Genomic DNA, 15,765 nt, shown 5'->3' with positions numbered 1-15,765 from the left:
ATATGTGGTATATTGGATATCCAAACAAAGATGTGAATCTGAGCTTAAGACAATCAGGGATTAACCTTTCCAACTACAGTTATGGAAAAAATTATTAGACCACCCTTTTTCTTCAATTTCTTGTTCATTTTAATGCCTGGTACAAGTGAACTAATGGTTTTCTTGATAATGATTTTGGTTATTATCAAGAAAAGGGAAAATATCTGGATATCAGCTCTTAAATTAAACTCTTATCAGCTGTTTTTGTTTTTATCATTATATTTGTCCAAACAAATGTACCTTTAGTTGTACCAGGTATTAAAATGAACAAGAAACTGAAGAAAACAAGGATGGTCTAATCATTTTTCAATGACTGCATATCTCAGTCACAGTTTGTGTCACACAGGATTATAACAGCCAACCTTAGATACAGTTCTAGATATAGATAGATATACTGACAAACCTGTTCAGACAAACTGTTCAGAGGCCAACATTTCCATATTAAACATACTTTTTAAAATTGGTATTTTGTAATATTAAAATTGTTTTGAGACACAGAATTTTAGGTCTTGATTAAATGTAAGCCATAATAATTATAATTAGAATAAATTAAGACATTAAATGTTTAATTCTGTGTGTAATGGATCTATATAATGTGTTATTTCCACTTTTGAATTGGATTACTGACATAAATAAACTTTTCTATGGTATTCTAATTCATTGAGATGCACCTGTACATCACGCTCGGCTAATACACCAGACTCCATTGACCAAAACACCATTTTTACCTTGGTAAAATTCACAGTCGACAGAAAACTAAATCAAACTTACAAAACAATTCGAGTTCATCTTTCTACTGCTCCAACAATCAGCAACTCTTTAGTTTGGTCATTGTTTATCCTTTTGTGAGTTTTATTTTGTATCTGTCGACTTTGAATTAAGTGTGTTTTATGACATGGTAAATTGCTTTTTTTGTCAATGGAGTCTGGTGTATTTAGTTGCTGTTGCTGATTTTGCTCTCCAACAAAAAGGTTTCTCTCCATAAGGATAATTCACTCTATTCACCGTTACAATCATAGGAAAGCAAAAGTAGTGTGTACGTTGTAGTTATCTAGCTGTGATTGATAGCTTCACAGGTTTTTGCTCTCATCTGATCAGGAACAACATTTAAATCTCCTTCCAACATCTGGACCTGTTCCAAGTAGAAGGTTCAACAACCTCTGAGTCTATCATGAACTCTGAGTTGATTTTCCCTCAGATGGGAAACTCTGAGATTTCGGTTCCAGAAGAGCTGATCTGAGTTAGATCAATCAACTCTGAGGAGGTTTGCACATGCACCACTACTACAAAAGGCAGCATTAATGGAGCCGTGATATTACGATTCACCATGGCAACATGTAAAACAAGTGGTTGAATTGTAAATCCTCACGCGAACGTACGGTAAGTTAGAAAAAAAAAAGCAACACGGTTGCAGCTACAAAGGAGAGAGAATAATTACATTTAATCACAAGTATAATATTACAGGTAAAAACTAGCGAAATGGTATTGAACCTAAATTTTATTAATTTAGTTGTAATCCTGTCGACGAAAGATGGACGTGGAAGCAGTTGAAAATGAAATATAACAACATAGTTCTAACAGGTAGGACTGAGGTTTAGGCTTGTTTCATTTTATTCATATTTGACTATTCTAAGTAAATATAATTGCGTTGCTATTTCAATGTGCAGTATATGTTTCAGTGCCAGGGTCAATTTCCTTTTCACTCTGCAAACTAGAGCTCTTCTGATATGCATCGCTGATATTATAATTTGAAAAAACAACTCGCAAAATGCAATGCAAATAATTTTCTTTGACGTGAGAGCACGTCCACGTATGTTATGTTGCAGAAGTCAGGCCGGAGAATGTTGTTGAGATAAATTAGAGACTGAGATTATAGACTGAGAGAAATGGAGAGCTTGTTGAAGAAAAGAGTCTCAGAGTCAGTTACCGCGGCAACCCAGCCAGAGCTGACGTTACCTCCCTTTCTGGAACGGAAAACCCAGAATTTCCCTCTTTTCAGGGTTAACAAGCTCAGCGTTTTTGGATAACCTGCTACCTGGAACGGGGCCCTGCAGGATACACATGCCAAAGGCACAACGTTTGAACCATCACAAGCTTTAAATGCACTACACCAGCCTGAGAAAGAAACAAATCTAAACTCATTGCACTGGAGTTTATGGAGCAGAGCTGAGGCAGAAACAGGTTCATTTTCTCCTGATCTGTCCGCCAGAAAAATGCCAATTTTGTGTCAGAACGTCCAGAAGACATAGGTCCAATATTTATGTTGGTGACTCTGGGACAGAAGACAAACAAACAGAAAGAACAACAACCATAAACCAAGTGACAGAGTAACTGAGTTCACTGCACAGACATATGTTATCATCTCCACATAGATTATCCAAGGAGAGTTATATATATATCGATTTTATTTCCACTCAGGTTTTTTATGCATAAAGACGAGTTGAAGGAAAGGCTAGTGTCTCTTATTCTCGCCCTTTCTAAACTCTCTGAACATTTTTCATTCATTCACTTTTAAAAACATTCTGTACAGACTGAAAACATGTCAAACAGCACAGAAATAAACAGGAATTAAAGCGTAGCATAGCAGAATCTGTGTCTGTCTGCAGGCCGGTGAAAGGTCGGCGCTGACTGAACAGACAACTTCCACACACGTCTGTCATCCGTTTAATTCTGATGCAGATCACAGACTTTATTTGCTCCGGTCAAACGTCTCCATCTCCCCGTCACACTCCCTCTCTGACCTTGACTTTCTCTCTGTTTCTACACACACTCGCTCTCAGCTGTGGCCTTTGTGAAGCTTCATACGTCAGACATGATTTGGTTTCGTGACATTTCAAAGGTAATTTCATAAGGGCATCCAAACAGTTTTCAGGGGAACAGATTTAAAAAGAAAAGCTGAGAGTCTTCTTGTAATATCTGCATTTTAAGATATTGTAAGCAGATCATAATGTGGTTATATCTGTCGCTGTGGGTGTTTTCTGGAGCAGCAGGATCCATTTCATGATGATTATAATGTATGTTTTGACATTTTACACTGAATCTATTCATCTTTAACTGTTCATAAACACTACAGTCCCTCTTCTCTCTAATCCTTTCAGTCATGTTCCACCTGGTTATTAAGATAATATCTCTGTATGTTTTTAACAACATGCAGGTTACTGATCATGCATGCATGAGTGTTTTTTGATGCTTCGACATCACAGATGGTCATTTCTGCATTAAGCTGTAGATGTTGTCACTTATGACACATTTCAGGTCTTCATTAACCCCTTAGCGTTCCTGAAAATTCACCCTAAAACGCCTACAAAACATAAGACATACCAGAAGTAAATTGAAAGCTCTTCTTGAATAGTTTGGAAAATCTGTGGTTTTGGCTACATTTAAAATGTAACACTATGGAGTTTTTCCCAGAGAGTCAGAATAACTGGAAGTGCTGCTGTTATTGAGTGATGGAAGTTGAAACACACAGAAAATTATGATTTTTTTTTTATGTCCGCCTGAATATTTTTGGTAAATACAGGCCTGCAGATCATTATTGCTGTAAAACACAATGAGGTCAAAGTATAAAATATGACCTACTCCCAGTTCAAATTTGATGAAGATATCTCAAAAAATGACTATTTTACACAGGTTTTTGTAATCATTATAATAATAATTATGATTATGTTTATGGGGACTCCAATAGCAGCTTGGTAACCATGCTGACAAACCAAATGTCCATACAAGTTGAACCCTGCAGCCTACAGTCATCATTCTGGGCTTTAATGAAAGGTGACAATTTAAGGAATTATATCACATGAAGCAGTTAACGTCGTCTCCTCTGGTGTTTTCTTTGCTATCCATAAAGTCAGTAAAATGTCTGCAGAACTTTAAAGGTGTGATTTACTTCCAGTGTGTCTTTATTCCGGTTTCAGTCCAAATGTACTCACTTTTTTTCAACCAAATGTCATGATAATTGGCAAAAGACGGAGGGAAACAACTGGATGGAAATATGACATTTCTGTGTGTTTAACCCATTTAAGCCGGGAAAGCATGACTGCATTTCTACCATTAAAACCAGGGGCGCTGCTGCTTTATTCTACCACTAAAGCCAGGAAAGCGGACAAGTCGTTTTGTAGTATTTGTAGTTTTTTCCATCTATTTTCGGTCTCTTGGCCAATGAAATGCATCAGAATACATGTGTGAGTGTCGTAATGCAACATGGGACTTTTCCAGAACTTTGAAATATATAGACAATATAGAGACAAGGAGTCTGCAGAGGGGTCTGAATAGTCTAAATATAGAGGCAAAGAGTCTCTAGAGGGGTCTGAATAGTCTAAATAAAGAGACAAAGAGTCTCTAGAGGGTCTGAATAGTCTAAATATAGAGACAAAGTGTCTCCAGAGGGTCTGAATAGTCTAAATATAGAGATAAAGAGTCTCTAGAGCGTCTGAATAGTCTAAATAAAGAGACAAAGAGTCTCTAAAGGGTCTGAATAGTCTAAATATAAAGAGACAAAGAGTCTCTAGAGCGTCTGAATAGTCTAAATAAAGAGACAAAGAGTCTCTAGAGGGTCTGAATAGTCTAAATATAGAGACAAAGAGTCTCTAGAGGGTCTGAATAGTCTAAATATAGAGACAAAGAGTCTCCAGAGGGTCTGAATAGTCTAAATATAGAGACAAAGAGTCTCTAAAGGGATCTGAATAGTCTAAATATAGAGACAAAGAGTCTCTAGAGGGGTCTGAATAGTCTAAGACAATAGATATAGAGGCAAAGAGTCTCTAGAGGGCTGAATAGTCTAAATATAGAGACAAAGAGTCTCTAGAGGATCTGAATGGTCTAAGACAATAGATATAGAGACAAAGTGTCTCCAGAGGGTCTGAATAGTCTAAATATAGAGACAAAGAGTCTCTAAAGGGATCTGAATAGTCTAAATATAGAGACAAAGAGTCTCTAGAGGGGTCTGAATAGTCTAAATAAAGAGACAAAGAGTCTCTAGAGGGTCTGAATAGTCTAAATATAGAGACAAAGTGTCTCCAGAGGGTCTGAATAGTCTAAATATAGAGATAAAGAGTCTCTAGAGCGTCTGAATAGTCTAAATAAAGAGACAAAGAGTCTCTCGAGGGTCTGAATAGTCTAAATAATGAGACAAAGAGTCTCTAGAGGGTCTGAATAGTCTAAATATAGAGATAAAGAGTCTCTAGAGGGTCTGAATAGTCTAAATATAGAGACAAAGAGTCTCCAGAGGGTCTGAATAGTCTAAATATAGAGATAAAGAGTCTCTAGAGGGTCTGAATAGTCTAAATATAGAGACAAAGAGTCTCTAAAGGGATCTGAATAGTCTAAATATAGAGACAAAGAGTCTCTAGAGGGGTCTGAATAGTCTAAATATAAAGAGACAAAGAGTCTCTAGAGGGGTCTGAATAGTCTAACTAAAGAGACAAAGAGTCTCTGGAGGGTCTGAATAGTCTAAATATAGAGACAAAGTCACTAAGTTGGCAACACTGCTTGCCGCGTCAATCACGGTCTGCGTTGTCACATTAACTCCGTTAGTTAGCTGCTCCAAAAGTACCTGTATGGAAACAGAGACCGAGGGGAACTAACTAGTGGACGGAGCCAAAACACTGAGAACAAAAAGTACTCAGTGGAAACACGCTTAATGTAACTATATGTAATTTACATATAATGAAAATCACATCCTGTGGTTTCAGCGCAGTTTTACCTCCCTCTTTCCCTCCCCCATCTCCACCCATGAACTTTACTCCAATCTTCTGTCTCCTAAAACTTCTGTTCTTTATTATTCATTAGTCAGAAACAGCTCTCTCTCTCTTTAATTGGATCCCTTCTTTCCCCCTCAGCAGCTCTTCCTCTCTTCTATCTTTTATTTCCTAACTTTCTCTCCCTTGTTTCTCATTACATACCATCTCCCCCTTTGGCAGCTTATATCCTCCGTTTTCTCCTCTTCTCTGCACTCTCTCGCTCCTGCTCTCTTTAATTAACTCAGGTAATAAATATGGGCCTAAATCACCTGGTCTTAATACGATTGGTTCAATCAATTAGGCCGCGTTGTCGTCGGACTCGGGGCCTGGTCGTGTAAATATCAGCGCTGTCTGGTCTGAGTCTCTGTCAGACGAACGTGATCTGAATCGACGACTCGCCCTCCTCTGCACAAACACCCAGCACATATTTATTTATATCAACGTGTCATGCAGAAGATTTCTCCCTGTTTTCCTGTGTTCTCGCCTCAGTAATTGACAGACAGCGCTGTCCCACACATGCACAAACTGCTTCCTGACGCTCGCTGTGACAAAAAAGAACTGTAGGAAGAGAAGAAGCTGATTGTCTTGATCCTGGAAAAAGTTGACGATCTCAGACATGCTGTACATGTGTGTGTGTGTGTGTGTGTGTTTTGAACGGCTGCCTGCTGCTTTAGTCCCCGGTGTGTTTCTTTGGGTAAATAAAGGCGTTTTCCATCTAAATTCTGCAGCATTTCCAAATAAAATGCAGTGGAGGAACGTCCTCTTCTTTCCATCTGTCTCTCATTACACATTTCCTTTAATCCTCTTTCTGATTCTCCCTCCATTTATTCCAAAGTAGATTTTTCTTCCTTTTTTCAATCTCCATTTTGCCTCATTTAACAGCAATTTTCTGATTTCTTTAATTTTCTTAAAATGTCTGTCTTTGCTTGTGTCAAAATGAGCAACAGAACATTCATATAATGGATCAATATCTCACACACAATGTGTTAGTTCTGCAACTGATGATTATTTAAGTAACACTGCAACGTATTCTGATGATATTCCTTAATTTCCTGTGAAAACTTCCGCAGAGCAATTTGTATGATGTCCTTCAAAATGTGACATTTGCTGCTGTTAATACATTGTTGACACATGTCTGCTGCTGCTGTACTGTGCGCCAGGTTCACTGTTTTAAACATGTTAATGCTGTAAACTGGTCATGTTTAGCCTCCAAAACCAAGGTTAGGGAAAAAAAACAGGGTTCAGCTTATAAAGAAAGTTTACTTCTAACGTCCAACATTCCTGGTTCTACAGTTGCTTCGTCTACGGACAAATTTTCATGTTTTTCCAGTTCATTACTTTGGAAATCATGTGTGCAATTCAACAGTTCATGAAGTCAGCCTGAACACATTCATTAAACCTGTGTGTCGCATGCAACTTAAACTGAACTGTTTGTTTTAACGTCTATGTGGCACTGAACTAAATGCAAACACATCTTGATTACTGTGCAGGGATTTTTTTTTTACCTATACAGAAGTTCTGCAGCCAGTTTAACAGCTGGGAATCTGAAAGTAAATTGCTGTTAAATTGAAATAAAGTAAAATAAACTCCATCATCTACCATCTAGAGACCTGAAAATGCAACTGGTTTAATAACCTGGGACCTAAAAGTTTAATATTGTATTTGCATTATCAATCATTAATATATTAAAATATTGATACTTGGCTGCTGTGTATCGGTACAACATTGCCACATGATATATTGCAGTATTGATTTTCCCCCAATCAAATTTAACACCAATTTAAAACCAATTTAACAAATGATTTGCACTAAAAATATATACAGTGCTTAAAACATTTATGAGAGCATAGGTTTGTGCCACAGCTGTCCTAAATGAACAGCATTAGTAATTACCAAAATAACGTTTTATGTTTCTGTAATGGTTCATACAGCAATATGCAGAAGCTCTTTAACACAAATATTTTTGCTGCTAAATTTTTCAATTTTTTTTTTCCAGAATTTTCAAATTTTGAAACTTTGAAAATAGTAAAGCACATTATTATTTCTTGATTAAGAGTCAAATTATAATTATTTACTTATAGAAATATACTTATAGAAAAAAAAAGACTTTTAGTGATTGAATGTTCTGTTGATTAATTTCTGGCTCAAATCTGGATCTAAAAGGTGAATTCAGTTTGTTATTTGACAAATAAATAACAATGATTTTTTAGTTTTAAACAAGCTTTCGAAAGATTTCTAAAATATTTATGTTTTTCTTGTTTTTATGACAGGTGGTCTAATAAATTTGTTAAGCACTGTGTACATATGTATAAAAAGATCCATCACAGTTTCCTACAGCTCACTTTTTCTAATGTCTTATTTCAAATTTAAATATCTTGTGCTTGCACATTAACCAGAGAAAAGCAGAGAAAAAGAGAATAAATGGAGCTGCAGCAAGACAAAGACTTGAACCTCTGCAGGTCTTTTGATTGATGCTCTCTCTCTCTGATTATACTCTTTATTTAATCCCCTGATCACACTTTTCTTATAATCTCTCTTCTTATGTCTCATTAACTTCCCATGGCGCCCTCTCTCTCCTCATCTCTGTATCTCTCTCCATCTCCCTCATCCTCCACACCCTTCCATTAAACCTTCTTCCCTCCATCTCCTGCCCTCTTCATCTCATTCGTCTGTCTCGCCTCATATAGAAATATTTTTTAATCCTTTCAGAAATCCATCTGCCAAAACTCTGTCCACTCACATTGTGTTTCCATCTTGTTTTATCCCATTAGGATCATTAAGATTTAAATACCAGCTGCAGGATTTAATGTCTCAGCAGCTACGTCTTCAAACTCCAGTCCTGCACCGACAAAACCACTTCAGCCGACATGGAGCCACGATAATTCATCAAATTTCATTTAGATTAATCTTCCCATCTCGTTTAATCCATTAATTTACCGTCGTCTCCTATAAATATTCACATTCTCTCTCAGTTTGTATGATGTTTTTTCTTGGCAACATGATTACATTACATGAAAATTTGGTGCATCATGTTTCATATTTCCTCAGAATTCAGCCTGAGATATTTAATGTGTTTGGAAACTTTGAGATCTCCACTAGAAATTAAACTCCAGTTATGTTAGTCTGTAAACAGGACGCTGCTTGTCTCACTTTGTATCAACATCAACAACAAGAACTGCTGTTTCTGTCCATGTTGTCTTTGAAGGAGAGAAATTAAACACACAGCCTTCTCTACTACAATATCTGAACATTGGAAAATCTGACATGTGATTCTTTTTCACCACATCTCTTTAAACGTACGTTTAAGTTATTTTTTCTCAGTGAAGTTCCAGTGAAACTGAAGTTAGAGCTTCTGTCTGCAGCTTCTTCTGCACTGTGACGTTTCTCCACTGAAACTGAAAACTGGAGCGATGTAACGTTACAGGAAGGTTTAAATCAAGTCCTGAGCTTTTCATTGGAGCTGCAGACTGACTGACTAAAGATATTGTGATTTTTTTGGATGAATTTGGTCGCTACTGCCAAATGTAAACTGTCATATTTTGTTTTGTTCAAGAAGAAATTTGGGATTTTGACATGAAAACTTTTGATTTTTTCTCAGTTTTTTAATCAAATATATGCATCTTTTGACCAGGGATGTGATCTGAAGGTTATTAAGACGTTATTTAGTTTTTATTTAACTATCAAAAACTACATTTAGTTAACAAAGGAACAAAGAGAGAACACATCTATGAAGACGGAAACTGAGATGGACAGATAGAGAGCAAAGTGTTTGTTATCAAATTCTCCTGGGAAACACTCACTGTGTGTGTGTTTGTTTGTGTGTGTGTGTGTGTGTGTGTGTGTGTGTGTGTGTGTGTGTGTGTGTGTGTGTATGTGTGTGTGAGGTCAGACAGCCACATTAGACATATAATAAATGACTCCCTGGCAGAGAGCAGCCGTGTTGCAGAGGAGTTAAAGGTTAGGCACTTCACTCAGGAACACCACTGGGACCTCCACGGTGTGTGTGTGTGTGTTTGTGTGTGTGTGTGTGTGTGTTCTTGTACTTCCTTCATAGTGAGGACCACAACACGTTTTTTACCATGTTTTAGTGAGGACATTTTTGCAAAGTGAGGACATTTCGGCCGGTCATCACTTCTTTTTTCATACACAATGAAGATGGATCAGACAAAGGAAATAAAGGCAAAATTTACTGTGACCTCTTTTAATCTCCCAGCCAAACTAAACTAAATCTAAAGCATTTCAAAAAAATAAATACTAAACTAAAACTAGCAAACTCACTCTAAAACTCATTAAAACTAACTCAATTTAAAAACAAAATTTCACAACAAAATTAAAACTAAAACTAAAACTAATGAAAAATCCAAAACTATTATAACCTTGCAAGGGAATTCACTGTTCCAATGAGGGCCCTCACAAAGATAGAAGTACAAGAATGTGTGTGTGTGTTTGTGTGTGTGTGCGTGTGTGTCTCTACCTCCTCCAGTTTGAACGTGATCATGGTGAAGGCTCTGAACACGCAGTCCGTCTGCCCCGTGATGGTGATGATCCTCTCTGGACACGAGCCCTCAGAGATGTTGATCCTCGCGCTGCTCTGTGGGTCCAGACAGGGACGGAGGAGCAAGGGAGGGAGGGGAGGGGAGGGAGGTGGGAGTTTATTTTGGGTGGGGTGGTGTGGGGGGGCAGGAGGGAGGGAAAGGGGGAGGTAAGGAAGGGGGGAAAAAGGGACAAGGGGATAATGTAAGGGAGGAGAAATGAGGGAAAGAAGTGTGGAGCAGAGCGGAGGTGAGTTACGAGGGACGGAGGAGAGGAGGGAGGGAGGATGGAGGTTAATGGACAGAGGAAGGGGGGAGGGGGAGACACAGGAGAGAGAAAACACATTAGTGGGGGGGAGGGATATGTGGGCCAAGAAAGAGTAGAGGAGGAGTACCATTTCCATCACACTGCTCCCCGCTCCCTAAAGGAGATTCACCTGTGACGCAGGAGGAGAGAGGGATTACAAGGAGGCTGGAAGAGGAGAGGGAGGAGAGAGCAAGGAAGGAAGGAAGGAAGGAAGGAAGGATGGGAGGGAGGCAGGCGGATGAGAAGAGCGAGGTAGTAGATGGAGGTAGAAGGGGGGAGGAAGGAGAGCAGAGGAGGAAATGAAAAGGTGGCGAGATTAGGGAGAGAAAGATTAAGATGATTTTGAGGAGATGGAGGATGGAGGATAATGGAGGAGTCAAGCCCAGGAAATGAGAGGAGAGGAGAGAGTATTTATTAAAGGAAGAGGAGGTTGGGAGGAGGAGGAAGAGAAGGACAGGAGAGAGAGGGAGAGGATCAGGAGGAGAGGAGAGAGACACGATGGAGCAAATATTTGAGGAGAAATAAGAGGAGAAGGAGGAGATATAGAGAAGGTGCAGTAGGTGTCAGGAGAAAATTGAAGTGTGAGTTAGAGGAAGTTTAGATTAATAGAAACCATGAGAATCATAAGCTGCAGCTCACAATCTGTGGAGGAACTGGAGCTTTCACTCTGCTGCTGATGATTCTTCAAAAATAAAAACTTTCTGACACCAAAAAGTTCAAATTCCTTCCACGAACATAAAAAGCCACTTTAGCTGAAATTAAAAAGCCGACATTAGATTCTCTAGTCTTTATGAGTCAAAATTAATGTGTTCAGAAAAAAAGCTTTTAAACAGTCTGAACATGTTTTTAAAGGTAAAACAACAGCAGATGAAATCTAAAACAAGATTCCAAGGAAAAAGCAACAAATGTTTCTTTCTGTGCAAAAAGGCGATATGACAATATAGCCAACAATAAAATGTCCATTATTTTTATTTCTTTAATATAATTTCTATCACAATATTGAGAAACCAGCCAGCCAGACTGTGTTACTGCAATATTTACATCATCTGGAAGCTTTACATTCTTATCTTTGCAGGAGGAAGGATTTAAAAACACAGCTTTAGCATGTGGTTATTACATATATAAATATATATTACATATATTTGGCCACTGAATAGACTGAGTGTTTCCAGTTGGATTCAAAGCTGTGGGACTGTAGATTTGTGGGACTTTTATATACAGTCATGGAAAAAATGATTAGACCACCATTGTTTTCTTCAATTTCTTGTTCATTTTAATGCCTGGTACAACTAAAGGTACATTTGTTTGGAAAAATATAATGATAACAACAAAAACAGCTGATAAGAGTTTCATTTAAGAGCTGATATCTAGATATTTTCCATGGTTTTCTTAATAATTACCAAAATCATTATCCAGAAAACCATGAACCTTGGAAAAAACTGTCAGCTCTTAAATAAACTCTTATCAGCTATTTTTGTTGTTATCATTATATTTGTCCACACAAATGCACCTTTAGTTGTACCAGGCATTAAAATGAACAAGAAAACAAGGGTGGTCTAAGATTTTTTTCCATGACTGTATAATTGTTACATTGAGGTGCCACAGATTTCACACAGTGCTGATTAAGCTGACAGAGAAAACTTTTGTGGTGGTGACTTTTACATCCAACATTTTCTCATAAACAGATTCATATGATTTCCTACAAAAATGTATGCAGTGCGCTCCATATGTCCTACGAAGTGACGGTCACTGTTTAAGCTGTTTTCACCATGTTGGTAACGCTGTGATACAAAACCATCAGTTAGGAAACAAAACCACCTGTTTAAAGTGAAGAATAAATATCACTGTAAGGCTTAAAATGACTACTAACTTACAGAACTACTGGACGCAATGAAGTCTGAGACTTGGAGCATAAGTAAAAAAAGTTTGCTGCAGGACAAAAACTCTGGTCAACGGCCTAATTGTATTACATCCATCTCCACTTCCTCTCAACTTTAATGCATCTGCTGACTCATTCAATTTGCTTGATAAACTGATACTATCTGTGGGACGGATATGAAACTGATTGTGTTTATTTTGTGTGTTACTCTTTGCATGAACTACAAACTGTTCATGACATCAGCCTGTTAAACATTAACTGGATGGGAGGCAGGAGACGCTATAGAAACTGTGGTGGTAAATTAAGAGAAACATTAAAGTTAAAAAAAGAAGGATCGTGGTCAACAGAGTGATCAGATACAGATACACAGTCTGAAAGACAGAAAGAACCTTGAGTTTTCTGGATGGTGAAGTCAGCGCTGTGTGTGTGTGTGTCACTGGGTGAATCACTGTCTTGCAGCAATCAGCCTTGTCTGTTTCACTTCCAGCTGATCTCTCCATCACTGAACACACACTGTCACAAACAACAAGCACTGCTGATATCAAGGGCTGCATCTGTGTGTGTGTGTGTGTGTGTGTGTGTGTGTGTCTAGTGTCTGTTGGTGTTCTGCTGTGTGTATTTAATGGTGTTCTTTGTCTTTTTTGTGTGTTCACAGCTGACTTGTAGATATTTTTGGTCTTTTATGGTCTTCAGAGTCTGCACACTGTGTTCATCCTTCATGTTCATGTTCATATATCAGCCTGAGTGCATGTAAACTATTATAATCAAACTATAATTACTACAATTCTGACACAGAATTGGTGCTGTTAAAATCAGTCTCTCTCCAGTCCTCAGATAGTATGAAAAGCAACACTAAAAAATAACACTAATTATAAATGAAACCGGTGGCTGTTAGGTGAACTGCAGGCAGCCACATTCACAATGTTGGACTCTGTGTGAGTCTGTGTTGTGGTGGGCTCTGGTCATTGTTAACATTAGCTAACTAGTGTTGCACACTATAGATCCTGCAGGAGAGCAGCATGGGTGCCAGCACAACATGTTGGTATTTTACATTTCTGCACATGATGGATACTTTGATCTGTAGACTAGGAGAGCAATGTTGGATTAAGTAGTGTTTTTTGTCCTGTTGTTGAAAATTGTATGTGGAATTATTGTTTTAAAGCCTAAATTAACCTTTTAAACTGTGTGAAAAAGAGGGAATCATGTGTTTGCAGTGTGTTTAAAGCAGATATCAAGTCTTCAAAGGTTCGGAATTTTAAAATTCGTGGTTCAAAAATGTGTAGATTTAAAATTATCTGTTGTTTGCAGAAATGCACAATTCTAACATTTATGCTGGTGACAGGGTCGAAAAAACGATCAGAGTCATTTAGTATAAACCTGTCCACAGGCTGTTATAATTAACTGAAAAAGTTGTGGAAGGTCTCAAGTTTGAGTACACATTGGTAATTCAAAGTGTTTAATACATGCTACTTGTTCCACTTCAAACTCAAAAAGAGTTATCTGCTCTAAATGTATGAATGTTTAATTTCACCAAGACATTATAAACCTGTGAAATAAAGCTGCCATGTGTCAGACAGACAAGTGGCAGTGATTAAAAATGTGTAGATTTTACATGTTCTGTAGTTTTTACACAATCGTTCAGAGCCAACATTTTTCCTGGCAACGTGTTTGAGTGGAACTGAAGAACAGTAAGGCGCTAAAATGTCATTTACATATAAATCAGTCCACAGGGACAAAAGTCTCAATTTATAAGTTATTAATAATTACAAAGAGCTTTTTATGTGTCCATTTGTGCACTGTGTATTCAATTCAATTTTATTTATAGAGCTCAGAATCACAAAGAAATCTCAATTTTGTCTCGATGAGTTTGTGTTCTCCAAACAATTCACCTGCTGGAGAGAGAGAGTGTGTGTGTGTTTGTGTGTGTGTGTGTGTTTATATTTCATTCTCATCCTCCTCTATAGTCCGCAGTCTGCTCTCATTGTTAGAGAGAATACAGCAAATATGCTCTGTATGAGAGTGTGTGTGCGTGCGTGTGCTGCACCTTTTGTGCAGCGACTGGCAATAAAGCAATGATGGAATAATTCTCTCCTGCTCTCTCTCCATTTATTATCTCAATAAAAATACATTAGCGGCCGTCTCCCTCTCCTCCTCAATCTGTTTATTTATGTCTCTCACCCGCCTCCATCTATCTATCTATCTATCTATCTATCTATCTATCTATCTATCTATCTATCTATCTATCTATCTATCTACCCATCTATCATCCGTCTCTCCATCTTTCCTTCCTCCCCCTTCATCATATTCATTATCCCCTACCTGCCTCCCTCCCTCGTTCATTCATCTTTCACCTTTTTATCCTTTTATCTTATCAGTCTCATTATCGTTAATATATCGATACGTCTCCCCTTCAACTCTTCATCTCTCTCAGTGTGTGTCTATCGTTCCCCACCTCCCTCCGTCCTTCTTCTGATCCTCCCACTTAACCCCTGAGGTATCAATTACCCTCCTTCTCTCTTTCTCCTCCTTCATCCCTCTGCTTCTTCTCCTTCCTTTGCTTTCTGTCTTTATTAATTCCCTCCGTCCAATTACATTCTTCTGTCTGTCTTCCCAAAACAAGTTGAAGTGATCAGCTTCTCTAACGAGGATAACATGTTTTCATGTTGAGGTTTCCCTCTCTTCTTTTGGAGAAGTTATTGCTACTCCAGCCTGGTATTATAGGAGCAAACGGCCTGTATTAATCACTTCGACCACTGGAAGTCAGAGCCTAACAATATCGTTTACAGCACCTCATTTAATGTGCTGACGATGACCTGCTCAACCTGCTAGACGGTGCAGATGGCCCATACTAACCCATCAGGCAGATAAACACTGATAACACCTTTCCAATGCATGATAATATCCAAACCAGGTGCTCTAAAACTAATAAACATGATATCTGTACAAAAACTGAACCATATAAGCCATACAAAAGGCCTTTAGGAACTTTTTCATATTTCTAATAACCTTGTGTAAGGGCTAGGACTGATCGTAGTTCTCCGAACGCTGTTTTGAGGAGCTTTTTTTAGCTCCTGTTACAGAGTAGAAACTCTTCCAGCAGAAGGGGAACCATGCATTAAGTGAATATGATTCATCCAGAGATGTGAGTGCACGTTGAAAGGTCAAACATAATCAATGTAGCCAAGGCAACTAACGATTAAAAAAAAAAAACTGTAAAAAAACACCACGAACTCCAGCTCGAAACAGAATTTTTTTGTTTGTTGGAAAACA

The 15,765-nt window shown here is 38.0% G+C and overlaps 1 protein-coding gene across 1 annotated transcript in view; it reads right to left on the bottom strand.

Annotated features, from left to right (window-relative positions):
* Positions 1–15,765, bottom strand: part of pcbp4 (poly(rC) binding protein 4) — a 185,081-nt gene that overhangs the window by 61,461 nt on the left and 107,855 nt on the right. The window contains exon 6 of the mRNA XM_059328417.1: positions 10,252–10,368. Coding sequence (XP_059184400.1) covers positions 10,252–10,368 — 117 coding nt within the window. The remainder of the gene's footprint in view (positions 1–10,251; positions 10,369–15,765) is intronic.

The sequence above is a fragment of the Centropristis striata genome, chromosome 3, assembly GCF_030273125.1.
Source record: "Centropristis striata isolate RG_2023a ecotype Rhode Island chromosome 3, C.striata_1.0, whole genome shotgun sequence".
In the NCBI taxonomy this organism is placed as follows: Eukaryota; Metazoa; Chordata; class Actinopteri; order Perciformes; family Serranidae; genus Centropristis; species Centropristis striata.
This window is presented reverse-complemented; position numbering and strand designations above follow the sequence as displayed.